At 46.3% G+C, this 12,478-nt stretch overlaps 1 protein-coding gene and 1 non-coding gene across 5 annotated transcripts in view; both read right to left on the reverse strand.

Moving 5' to 3' along the window:
* Nucleotides 1-4,132: 4,132 nt before the first annotated feature.
* On the reverse strand, nt 4,133-4,239 carry LOC148118244 (U6 spliceosomal RNA). The gene has a single exon (XR_015736596.1). It is a non-coding gene; the product is annotated as a U6 spliceosomal RNA (small nuclear RNA).
* A 6,116-nt stretch (nt 4,240-10,355) lies between these two features.
* Vrk3 (VRK serine/threonine kinase 3) overlaps nt 10,356-12,478 on the reverse strand; it is a 31,846-nt gene continuing 29,723 nt past the window's right edge. For all 4 annotated transcript variants that reach the window (XR_015736364.1, XM_087901376.1, XM_087901377.1 and 1 more), the window contains 2 exons: nt 10,858-11,017; nt 10,356-10,602 (listed from right to left, as the gene is read on the reverse strand). Coding sequence is in view for 3 of the 4 variants with exons in the window: in XM_087901376.1 (XP_087757502.1) it covers nt 10,869-11,017 (149 nt within the window). In the remaining variant the exon portion in view is untranslated. The remainder of the gene's footprint in view (nt 10,603-10,857; nt 11,018-12,478) is intronic.

Raw genomic sequence — 12,478 nt, forward strand, 5'->3', positions numbered from 1 at the left:
CAAGCGCTTATATGTTGCTAGCTTGGTCTCCTGGGTGGTGACAGTGGGTGTGGACTTTTCAAGGGTGAAGCCTGGTGCTTGGAGAGTGGGCAACTGCTAATGGCACCCTCAGAAGACATTAGTGCTGGTCCCACAGGAATGGATTAGCTCTCCAGACTCGGCTTTTTCTTTTCTTTTCTTTTTTTTTCTTCCTTCCTTCCTTCCTTCCTTCCTTCCTTCCTTCCTTCCTTCCTTCCTTCCTTTCTTTCTTTCTTTCTTTCTTTCTTTTTCTTTTTTTCTCTCTCTCCCTCCCCCTCCCTCCTTCCCTTCCTTCCTTTCTTTCTTTTTTAAAGATCTATTTATTTACTGTGTATACATTGTTCTGCCTGCATACCAGAAGAGGGCGCCAGATCCCATTACAGATGGTTGTGAGCCACCATGTGGTTGCTGAGAATTGAACTCAGGACCTCTGGAAGAGCAGCCAGTGCTCTTAACCTCTGAGTCACCTCTCCAGCCCTCAGCTTTTTCTTCAAATGAGCAAGATTTGAGCCAGTGGATCAGAGTGACCCCAGACTCACTTGTTTCTTCAAGTAAAAGGCACGACCAGAGGTCTGGGGCTGCATGTTGAGGTGGGTCACTGATGGTGCAGAAATGAAGCAGCAGAGATAGGCTAGGGGTAACCCAGAGATTTCAGACAGAGGAACCAACAAACAGCATCCCAGTACAGGGTCCCAGGTAACATGTCTTCAATACCTAGGAAGAAAGGGAAGTGGGCTGGCGGTGCAGCCTGCACAGCTAGGGACTTCCCTGCTAGAGGAGTCTACTGGCTTCATGGTCTCCAGTCACAGTGAGTGTTAAATAGTACTGACCACCACAGGGGCAGACTGCCACACTGAGAAATGGTCCAGAAGTCTGAGCTTCCTATTCTGGCCACAACATGCTCCTGTTTCTTCCTACTTCAAATGTTTTCAGTTTCCTTAGTCGTTGGGCGGGAGGGAGTCTGACAGACTTCCTCTCAGAGGAGTAGAAACAACATTAAAAAATACATGCTTCTGTGCTGGGTGGCGGCGGCAGTGCTTCAATCCCAGCACTCAGACAAGCAGAGGCAAGCACATCTCTGAGTTCAAGGCCAACCTGGTCTACACTGTGAGTTTTAAGACAGCAGGGCTACACAGAGAAGCCCTGTCTGTCCCCCCACCAATCCATGCTTCCAAAAGCTTGTTTAGAGAGCATGAGGGAGTGAAGTTACAGGCAATCCTGGGAGTCGGAAGGCCCAGGGTGGGCAGACACAAGATCTAACGGGCTGGAGAGCAGGCCTCGCGGTTGTGGGATATGTGTTACCAGCATTTCTGGTCTAGGAGCGTGAGGCCCAAAGGGCTCTGGAGAGAATCTGCTCCTGGTTGACCTGTGTTCACCTGAGATCTGGGCAAGGTTGTGGGAAGAAAGACAGTCAATGCTTGCTACAAGGGAAGCAATGGAAAGATGGTGGTGTATGAATAACCTCTGACCCCTCACCTTTGCTCCGTCAGTGCTGACACAGACGGAGACAGGCAAGGGAGTAGCTTTGATGGTGACAGTTGTGACTGCCATCTCTTGCAGTTTTTTTCTCTTTGGGAGCTCACCACCTAGTTTCCAAATAAATACATGAAGATTTATTCTCACTTATGAACGCCTGGCCTTAGTCTGGCTTGCTTTTAGCCAGCTTTTGCCTCTAGGCTTTTTACCTTTATTATGTATATTCTTCTTTCCTTCTTACTCTGTGGCTAGCTGTGTAGCTGTGTGACTGTGTAGGTGTGTTGGTGTGGCTGTGTAGGTGTGTGGCTGTGTAGGTGTGTGGCTGTATAGGTGTGTGGCTGTGTAGGTGTGTGGCTGTGTGGCTGTGTAGCTGTGTAGGTGTGTGGCTGTGTAGCTGTGTGGCTGTGTGGCTGTGTGGCTGTATAGGTGTGTGGCTGTGTAGGTGTGTGGCTGTGTGGCTGTGTAGGTGTGTGGCTGTGTAGGTGTGTGGCTGTGTGGCTGTGTAGCTGTGTGGCTGTGTAGGTGTGTGGCTGTGTGGCTGTGTAGCTGTGTGGCTGTGTAGGTGTGTGGCTGTGTGGCTGTGTAGCTGTGTGGCTGTGTAGGTGTGTGGCTGTGTAGGTGTGTGTTTGCGAGGCTGTGTAGCTGTGTAGGTGTGTGGTTGCGAGGCTGTGTAGCTGTGTAGCTGTGTGGCTGTGTAGCTGTGTGGCTGTGTAGCTGTGTGGCTGTGTAGCTGTAACTTAACCATCATTTTACTTTCACAGGATCCCATAGAAAGAACATCGCCCCCATGACAGTTGGAAGTAATTCTAGAAGGTGATGTCCCCTCTCCCAACAAAGTTTTTCCTCAGGATTAGAGACATCATTAGGGTTGATTATAATTGGTACAGGGTTGGGGGTTGGGGGTTGGGGCAAAATTTTGTAGGCTCAGGGATCTCTTTGAAAAAAAAAGGGGGGGAAATTGGATGGGATAACAGATTAGTGTGAGTGTATACCAATAATAATAGTGAGCAATAGAGTGAATACTTGTGAGCTATTATTTATAGGCAATTTACATTGGTATAGATTTTTTTTTTTTTTAGGAACCAAGACTTTTATTAAAGAACTGTAGTTTTTTTTTTTAAAGATTTATTTATTTATTTATTATGTATACAACATTCCTTCCATGTGTGCTGGCAGGCCAGAAGAGGGCACCAGATCTCTTTATAGATGACTGTGAGCCACCATGTGGTTGCTGGGAATTGAACTCAGGACCTCTGGAAGAGCAGTCAGTGCTCTTAACCTCTGAGCCATCTCTCCAGCCCCTGGTATAGATTCTTGTATATTGATACTGTTATTCTTTGCTATTACTTTAAGAACTAACCACGCCCACCCAGCCATCTCTGACCTCCCCCTTCGCCATCTTTCTCTCTCTCTTGTGTGGTTTTCTCTTGTCGTGTGCACACGTTTCTCTCTGTTTCTGTGTCTTTATGTCTTTATATTTGTCTATCTCTGTCTCTCTGCTTTTTTATTTCTTTCTAAGTAATAAATGTTTACCCTTATGTTTATTTAATATGTCTTGTGAGCCTTTTATCCGCCATAACTGCCCGCCTGACTCCCCCCGCCGCATGTTGTTGCAGGGACTCACGGCCATCCTTGCTGGACTCTGTGAGTCGCCCGGGACTTCCCATCATCATATTCATCATAAAAGAACAAAAGATACAAACTTAAATTATATTGAATATGTTCCTATTTTCATCTACAATATTTGTATATTTAGGCAAAGTTATTTTGTTATATTGTATGCATGCATGCTTCTAACTTTGCTTAAGACATTTTGTATATTGATACAATTTTAGGATATATTTATCATATTGCAATGTACATTTCTACCTCTGATCAAGACACTTATACATTGTTTACATTTTGAGGTCATTGTCCTCATTTGTTGCACAGTTGTTTATCGTATAACATTATAATATAAAGTCTTAGTCTGTTGATGTGAGACATGATTGCTCTTGGCAGCACTGATCTATTCCCAAGAGAACATTGAGCACCAAAGACACTCTTCTTGGAGCTTGTTTTCTTCTTGGCAAAACTGGTTTTTGGGCAAGGAACTACCCACGCATTAACCACTGACAAGGTACATGGTTAAGCAGGACACAAGGAAAAAGACTGTCAAATCTTGCCAAGACAGGGTAAGATGGTTTTGAAAAATTTCTTGCCTCTGAAAATGGTCTGTCAGTTACTCTAGGCCTTAACCAAAGCTGGTTGCTCCAACATTGAAAATGAAACTTTGGGTGATTGCCCAGGTAGCCAGTTGTCTCTGTCATTTGTTGGACATTTTGGAAGTTGCTTGATTGCACTTCCTGCTTACTCAAGTAATATTATTTCCCTTCTTGGATCTTCGATGGGGTTGAATACTAGATAGTTGTAGTTACTTTCCTCTCATGTTTATTCTACAAGACTTAAACTCATTAGGATAGGATAATTATTGAAACATTTATTATGTTTCTTGCTTGATATATTTGTTCTTATTGTATATAATTTTGTATTAGGCTTAGAATTCTCTTATTTAAACAAAAGGGGAGGTGCTGTAGAAATTCCTACCACCAATAGCCTTTAAGTTACCTGCCCACTTGGGTGTGGCCTCTTATTTTTTATTTATATGAAACGCTTCACGAATTTGCATGTCATCCTTGCGCAGGGGCCATGCTAATCTTCTCTGTGTTGTTCCAATTTCAGCATATGTGCTGCCGAAGCGAGCACGGGCTTGGCCTCTTACACTATATATGCCGATGTAAAGCATGCATTTGGCCTCTTTTCCAGCTACAGGATTCGGTTGCTGTTCCCTGTTCCAGCAGAGGATTGTGATCTGTGAGTCTACCTCTAAATAAATAACCCTCAATTACACTCAGTTCTGAGCTAGTGTGGGGTTTCTTTTAAGCGTCCTTCTTCATGTGGGCTGGCCCTTGGTGTTCTCCTCTCTTCCTTTTCTTGCTCTTCACTCTTCTCATTCCTTGCTCTTGAGCCTAGATTTCTCCTATTTGTTCTCTCTGACTGGCAGTCCCACCTATCTCTCTCTCTCCTGCCTACCTATTGGCTGTTCAGCTCTTTATTAGACCAATTAAGTGTTTTAGACAGGCAAAGTAACAGCTTCACAGAGTTAACCAAATGCAACATAAAAGAAGCCAAGTCTTTGCATCATTAAACAAATACGACCCAGCATAAATGAATGTGACCCATCTTAAACTAATACTCCACAAAAATCTCCCATTTAAGTACCTTGTAGGGAGGATGTTTTTATTTTTAATTAATGCTTTTTTTCTTCTCTTCTCCTTTCTTTTCCTTCTTTTTTTCTTTCTTTTCTTTTTTTTCTTTTTTAGACCGGATTTCTCTGTGCAGCCTTAGCTGTTCTGGAACTCACTCTGTATACCAGGCTGCCCTGAACCTCAGAGTTCTACGTGCCTTTGCTTCCTAAGTGCTGGGATTAAAGGTGTGCATCACCATGCCCAGCTCAATTTTTCTTTTTGTTTCCTTGTTGAGACAGTTCAAGTGTTGTGATCTGGCTGCCCTTACTCCCCCTGATGGACAGCTAAACTTCCTTGTAATCAACAAAGATGTTTGTGTTCCTTCTGGTCGGTGGTTTTCCCAAAAGCTTCCAGTACTCGATGCCCTGATCTTGACCTCTGGCTGCTCAGCACGTCTCCAGCCAGCTGCCTAAAGGTATAAAAGGCTTTAGCTCAGGGCAAAATAAAGGCTGTTGTTCTTCCTTCAGCAGTGAAGCCTCCCTGCCTCAATCCTGGCACCCAACGCCAGTTTTGGTGTCCAAGCAGTGCTGGCGCAGCAGTCAAGCTGGCCTTGAACTCCTGACCCTCCTGCCTCTACTTCCCAACACTGGGACCATGGGTTCACACCACCACCAGGCTCTTCCCTTCCTTCTAGTTTTCCCTAATATTTCTCTTGTTTTTTTTTTTTGTCTTTAAAGAAAAAAGACCTACTTTATATTGTGTGTGTGTGTGTGTGTGTGTGTGTGTGTGTGTATGTGTGAGTGTGTGAGTGTGTACACAAGGACACCTGAGTGTAGTCCCCATAGAGGCCAGAAGCAGGCGTCAGATCCCCTGGAGCTGGTGTTGCAGACAGGTGTCAGCTACCATGTGGATGCTGGGAATTGACTCCAGTCCTCTGACAGAACAGCCAAGTCATCTCTCCAACCCCACACTTCTTTTTTAAAGGTTTGATTTATATTTTATGTGTGTGAATATTTTGCATGTATGCCTGTGTACCTCGTTCTTCCTGGTGCCCAGAGAAGTTAAAATAGGGCACTGGATTCCCTGGGACTGGAGCCATGGATAGTTGTGAGCCACTATGTGGGTGTTGGAAACAACCGTGTCCTCTGCCAAAGCAGCCAGTTCTCCTAACTGCTGAACCAGATCCCCAGCCCCTTCCACATGTATCTTATCGTTTCCAATTTTAGTTAAACATTTTAACTTTATATTCTTTTCTGTATTTTTCTATTTCTCTTCTGCTGCTATTCTTGCTGTGTTGTCTTAAGTTAAATTAACATCATCAAGGCAACAATGAAAAGCAAGCCCAGGACATACATATTAGAAAAGTGCTTTGTCACTGTGCTGGCTAGTTTTATGTCGCCTTGACACAAGCCAAAGTCATTTTGGAGAAGGGAACCTCAGATGAGAAAAGGCCTGGGGTGCATTTTCTTGATTGACGACTGATGTGGGAGGGCCCAGCTCACCCTGGGCAGTACTACCAGGCAATGACTGGCCTATGTGGGAACAGGTAGGTGGGTCTGAGGTCTCAACAGGCACAGGCTTAGTAAGAACTCAGAGAAATAAGATAACCCAGTAGATGCTGCACCTACAGGGGTCCTCAGCATTGGCGTTCATACACCGTGCCAGATCACAGCGATGACAAGACTGACCTGGGTGCCATGCATCCTGTGTGGATGTGTGTGTGCACACACACGTGAGGGTATGTGCTGTGATCCCTGCCCCTACCTCTCCACATGAAGTATCAGGACTATACTAGTTTCTGAACAGAGTTAAGCACCCAAGGTCCCTCACTCTGGTTGGCAAAGCCGCGATCAGAGTCATTTTCAATACCACAGTGAGTGGCAACAGCAATAAGGGTTTCTGCCTTCACTGTGAAAACACAGGGAGGGCGAGCCCACACCTGCTTGACTACCAGAGGGACCCCACTCCTGCAAGTCCTGCACAGTGGGTCCCTGAGCTGTGCTAGACAGGTGCTGTGCCGAATCCACTAATCACAGCAGAGTGTGCAGGGGGTTACCTCCTGAAAGGCAACACCAAAGACACTCTCCAGAGAAGGTCACGTACATGAGGAAAAAGTACCAGAGGACAGCCAGAGCTACAGAGGGACCCTGTCTCAAAAAGCAACAAAGAAACGGAGGGAGGAAGGGAGGGAGGGAGGGAGGAAAGGAGGGAGGGAGGGAGGGAGGGAGGGAGGGAGGGAGGGAGGGAGGAAGGGAGGGAGGAAAGGAGGAAAGAGAAGAATGGTAGGTGGTGCAGCCTTGCAGGAGGATGCATGTGACAGGGGGGCTTTGAGACTGAAAAGCTGAGCCTACTTTCAGTTTGCTCCGACTTCATGCTAGGGGTCAAGGTGATAGAGGCGTACATCTTAATCCCAGCATTCAGTAGGCAGAGGGAAGATCTCTGTGAGTTAATGGCCAGCCTGCTCTACGAGCGAGTTCCAAAACAGCCAGGACTGCTGTCTTCTGCCCGCCCTCCCTTCCTCCCTTCCTCTCCCCCCCCCTCTCTCTCACACACACACACCATTGGAGTATTATTCATCCATGAATATGAATGAAATCACAATCTCATTGCAGGAAAATACTTGGAACAGAATGATACCATGTTAAGAAAAAAAGCCAGACACACAGACAGATACATATATTCTCTCAAGTGAGGGGCCGTTATGTGTTGGAACGCAGACTCAAGGCAGTGGAAGTGAAGAGAGAGCGAGCGGAGGTAGCAGAAGGAGCATGATCAATGCATAGCAGGTGTATGAAAATGTCCTACTAGGTGGTAGAATTAGTTTATCCCTAAAAAAAAAGGTCAAAAGTGGGGCTGGAGAGCTGGCTCAGAGGTTAAGAGCACTGGCTCTTCTTCTAGAAGTCCTGAGTTCAATTCCCAGCAATCACATTGTGGCTCACAAGCATCTATAATGAGATCTGGTGCTGCCTTCTGCAGAATACTGTATATATATTAAGTCTTTAAAAAAACAAAAAAAGATCAAAATGAATGAACCTACTTCATGTTCTTCTGTAATTTTGTCTCTACCCTTCCTTCCTTCCTTCCTTCCTTCCTTCCTTCCTTCCTTCCTTCCTTCCATCTTTAGTGATATGGAATGTACCAGAGCTTCATACTTGCTAGGCAGGTGGTCTACCCAGAGCTACATCCTCAGCTTGTCCCCTCCCTTTCTTTCTTTTTAAAATGTTTTCTACTTCCTGAGTCTTAAGGAGCCTCTCTTAGTTCTTGTTAACAAGAGTGGAGGACTGCTACACAGCAAGCAGACTCAGCCTGGATGCCTGTGCAGCACATCTCGGCAGAGATCCAGGATGAATACAATGAGAAAGCTAGCAGGGTATCAGACCCTTCTCTGTCTCGTGGTCTACCTTGTTCATTCCACAGGACAGACTGCAGTCTCTGTGAAGGAACCAGAAGAAAACCTTCTTCCTCAGTTATCTACACGGTGTACATGGTCTTTGGTCGTAGTGATGGAAAGTCAACTAGTACACCATAGGGTTTTCTCTCCAACATGCTCCTGCCATTGTGACGAGTGCCCCCCACCAGTGAGGGGCTAGGGCTGAGGCTCGGGGTTCGAGCCCTGTCTCGAATCCCCTAGTGAAGAGAACAGGTTGGGGGCTGAAGAAATAACTCAGGAGTTGAAAGTGCTTCTGCTCTTGTAGAGACCACAAGTTTAGTTCCTAGCACCCACACTGGGCTCTTCAAAACCCCCTGGGATGCCAGCTCCAGGGGATCTGATCTTTGCTGGTATATACATTCACACACAATATCCATATTGACACACATATACATAATAAAATAAACCTGAAAAAATAATGGGTGGAATGGCAGATGAACAGGTGTGTTTCAGCCTGGGAGGCCAGCTCCAAGAATTGCACCCAGGGGAGAAAAAAAGAAATCCTTCTCAGATCAGTGAAGGACTGAGGAAATATTTCTTCTCTATCTTTGGGCTAGACTTTTTCTATCTGAGGGTAAATAAAGAAACATACAATTTCTGATGATAACTTAAGAAAAAAGAAACAAGCACACACTTTCCTGATGGTAATCTTCTCTTTTACCTCAATTTAAATAATCACTTTCTTGACAATTTCTCTACAGTTACATCTCTGCCGCTCTCTCCTGCACATCCGTCCATCTTTCCCCACCTACCTCTGCATCGACACAGCCACACATCTCCACACAGTTACATCTATTCTCAGCTGCGTCCTCAGCACGGCCATGTCTCTCATGTCACCTCCTCCCTCACACTTGTCTCTCTGCTCATTTAGCTACACCCTTACTAAGTGCACACGCGCACGCACACGCACACACACACACACACACACACCTCTGCCCAGCGCTCGACACAGCAGTTCTCTGCACAGCTCCACATACTTCCTCTCTCAGCCAAACTCTGGACAATTATGTTATGTTTTCAGGGCCCGACCCATTCTCACAACACAAGATAAATCACACAATTTTTCTCAGGCCAGGGAGGTCACACTGACCAGCCAGCGAGTAACACTTCACTGTGCACAAAGTTCTTTCCTAGACAGAAAGTGACATTGAAATTTAAGACTTAAACAATAATTGCTGAGAAAGTTATGTCTACTAAAGTTGCTTCAAGCTCTGACCTTGAATTAGCAATAAACACCTGGGAAAATGACCTCCTGTATTTGTCTCTAGGGGCAACCAGTTTGCTTTGAGTTTGCTCTGAAGTCTAAAATTAGCTGTTTTAGTAACAGAGAATACTATTACTTTCCTATGTCAGTCTGAGTAATGTCAAATGTCCTACTGTTATTTATACTCATCAAAAACCACTTTCCTGGCCATCCACAGCTATATGTGTCCACAGTAGACGGAGTTTATACGTGAGATAAACACACAGGCAGTGGGAAAGCACCCACAGCTGTTGTTAGGGAAGGAATGCGGCAGCACCTGAGAGATCAGAGCCAGAAGCAACCGGTCACTTACAGTCTGTAACTCCATGGCTTCGCCAACTGGGGCTCCCCATCAGTCATAGTCTGGTGGGTCAACCTGCTGAACACTAGCTGTCACTTGCTGTATACTCCCATGGCCTCCTGAACAGGCAGAAGGTTGCTGAGGATGAAGAGAGGCATGGAGAGAGTAAACACAGACTGGTAGGGCCAGGCGGTAGTGGCGCAAGCCTTTAAACCCAGCCCTCAGGAGGCAGAGGCAGGCAGACCTCTGTGAGTTTGAGGCCAGACTAATCTATAAAGTGAGTTCCAGAAAAGTTCTGGAGCCGTACTACAGAGAAACCCTGTCTGGCAGGATGGAGCACTAGGCAGATGGATGAAAGACACGAAGATGAAGGATGAAAGCAAGTGTGGGCGGATGAAAAGGACGTTGGAGGGTGCAAAGGTGGCGAGACGAAGCAGTGTAACACTGGCTGAATGCACGACTGACTTCATGAAAGTAGGAATGAGCAAGTTGGAAGATTTTGTTTGATTGACATTTTCTTGCTATGCTAAGGCAGCTCTCAGCCCTGGGCTTCATGTGTGCACTATCATTCTGGCAGCTGGAACTATTCAGGAAAAGATGGAGTGTCTGGGTGAACAGGAGAAAGATTCTCCCTCAACTGTCGACACTGGATGCTCCAGGTGTTGATTAAAAAGTTTATTACGGAATCACAGGAATGCCCGTGGCAGGAGGGCCCTAGGGAGTGGCCACTGCTGCCACCAGAACCCAGTCACCTCCATCCACAACTGCGGAGGGATGAGGACGTTTCACATTATGGGAGATGATTCAAGGAAGCGGTGAGAATGCACATTCAAAGGGTTCTTTCAGGAGCGAATGAGATCAAACAGCTGAGAGACACTACTTCATGTTCAACTGCAAGTCAGAAGCCCTGTAAAATAATAAACATGGTTGCAAGGACTGTTAGGGTTTTGAGCCCCTCCTTCCTGCCACACTTCTGGGAGGTCCTGGAGGCACCAACAACATGAGGGACCAGCAGCCTTGAGCGCCTGCCATGTGGAGGCAGTGGCCCGAGAAGTCACAGCTCAAAGTCAGCCGCCCTGGGCCTACCAGGAGCTGGGTCTGGGACAAACAGTCCCTCACAGGCCTGGTTGTGGGTGAGGGGTTAAGACAAGAGCCTCCTCACCTGGATTCCACCTAAGGCACCATCTGGAGGTCCAGGGGGTCATAGGGTGACACCCGCAGATCCTTCAGCAGGGCTTCTAGATTATTCCTCAGTGTGGCATAAGGCGGCTTCTCCTCGTAATTGAGGGTCATCACCACCTTCAGGTACTCCTGCAGGGCCTCTGTGATCAAGATACCCAAAAGCACAGGAGAGGGCTGAGAGGTGGCATCCCCAGTTCCCTGTGCTCAGAGTCACTTACAGTCCTACGTCTGCTGTCCGTGTGCGGGAAGCACGAGTGGAATGATGAGCAGCAGAATGCTCAGTCAGAGCCAGCAGCTGTCACGTGGGCCAATCTCCCACCCCAGCCCCTTCCCACCACACTACTTTACAGCACATTCCGGAGAGGAAAACCTATGTGCACCTCTAACATGGGCCTGCAGGCTCCAGCTGAGACTGGATGGAGATGTGAGCACAGTGCACACAGGAGCCACAGAGCAGAGAGAAGCAGATGGGCATCTCTGTCACCAGCAGAAACTGCAGGTGAGCCCTATGTGCAAAGAAGTGTTCTTTTAAAAAGGTTTCAACCATTGGAAAAGAGAAACAACATTTAGTTCATGGCAGCACAAAATGAGGTGTGCTACACTGCAGGGAACCATGGAGCTGGCCTGGCCTCGCTGCCTTGAGAGGCATAGGTCATAGACTGTTCAGGAGAGAGTCCATGGTTCCTGAGAATCAAGGCACACTCTCAGACAGTGAAGCATTCAGGCTGCTTTGTGTTTCTCTGAATGTTCCCTTAGCAGTCAAGGAAGCATGGAAGCTTGACAGGACAATTGGTCTTAGACATTAATCTTGTGTGCTCTGTATGGCTTGCTAGTAACATTGTATCCTGGTAACTACAATGTATTGATCCTGGAAATTGCCACTATATTGTTTCTGATAAGAGTACACAAAGTATATTGATTACTCTCAATAAAACTCAGTCTTGCTATGGCCCTTACAACCCAAGCTTGGTGTAATTTCTCGCCAGCTGTATCAGGTAACCTTGGTCCTGTAAGTAGGTGTAGGTGCTTATATCACACAGGTTAGAAGAAAAGTGTTCTTTTTTTAATTAAAAAAAAAAGTCTATAAAGAGTCTTACTCTGTACCCAGGCTGGCCTGGAACTCACTATGTAGCAGAGGCTGGTCTCCAGTTCCTGACAATCCTACTGCCTTGGTCTCTTGAGTGCTGGGGAAACATTTTTATTATTGTTGTTTTGATTTTTTGAGAGTCTCTATGTAGCCCTGACTGACCTAGAACTCATTATGTAGACCAGGTTGACTCAGAACTCACGGAGTTTTGTTTTGTTTGTTTTTTGTTTTCATTTTGTTTTGGTAAGAGAGGGTTTCTCTGCGTGTGTAGCCCTAGCTGTCTTGGAACTCACTCTGTAGACCAGACTGGCCTTACTCACTGAGACCCGCCTGCCTCTGCCTCCTGAGTGTGGGATTAAAGGTGTGCAGTAAATACTCTTAACCACCAAGCTATCTCTACTCCTCTTCTAACTTCTAGTGCTCACCCACCAAACTGATTTCATGACTACAAGGCCACACCTCAGCTTCAATCTTCCGTGTGCAGGCACAGAAGTACGTCCATGCAGGTGTGTGT

Source organism: Myodes glareolus, chromosome 24 (assembly GCF_982192425.1).
Source record: "Myodes glareolus chromosome 24, mMyoGla1.1, whole genome shotgun sequence".
NCBI lineage: Eukaryota > Metazoa > Chordata > Mammalia > Rodentia > Cricetidae > Myodes > Myodes glareolus.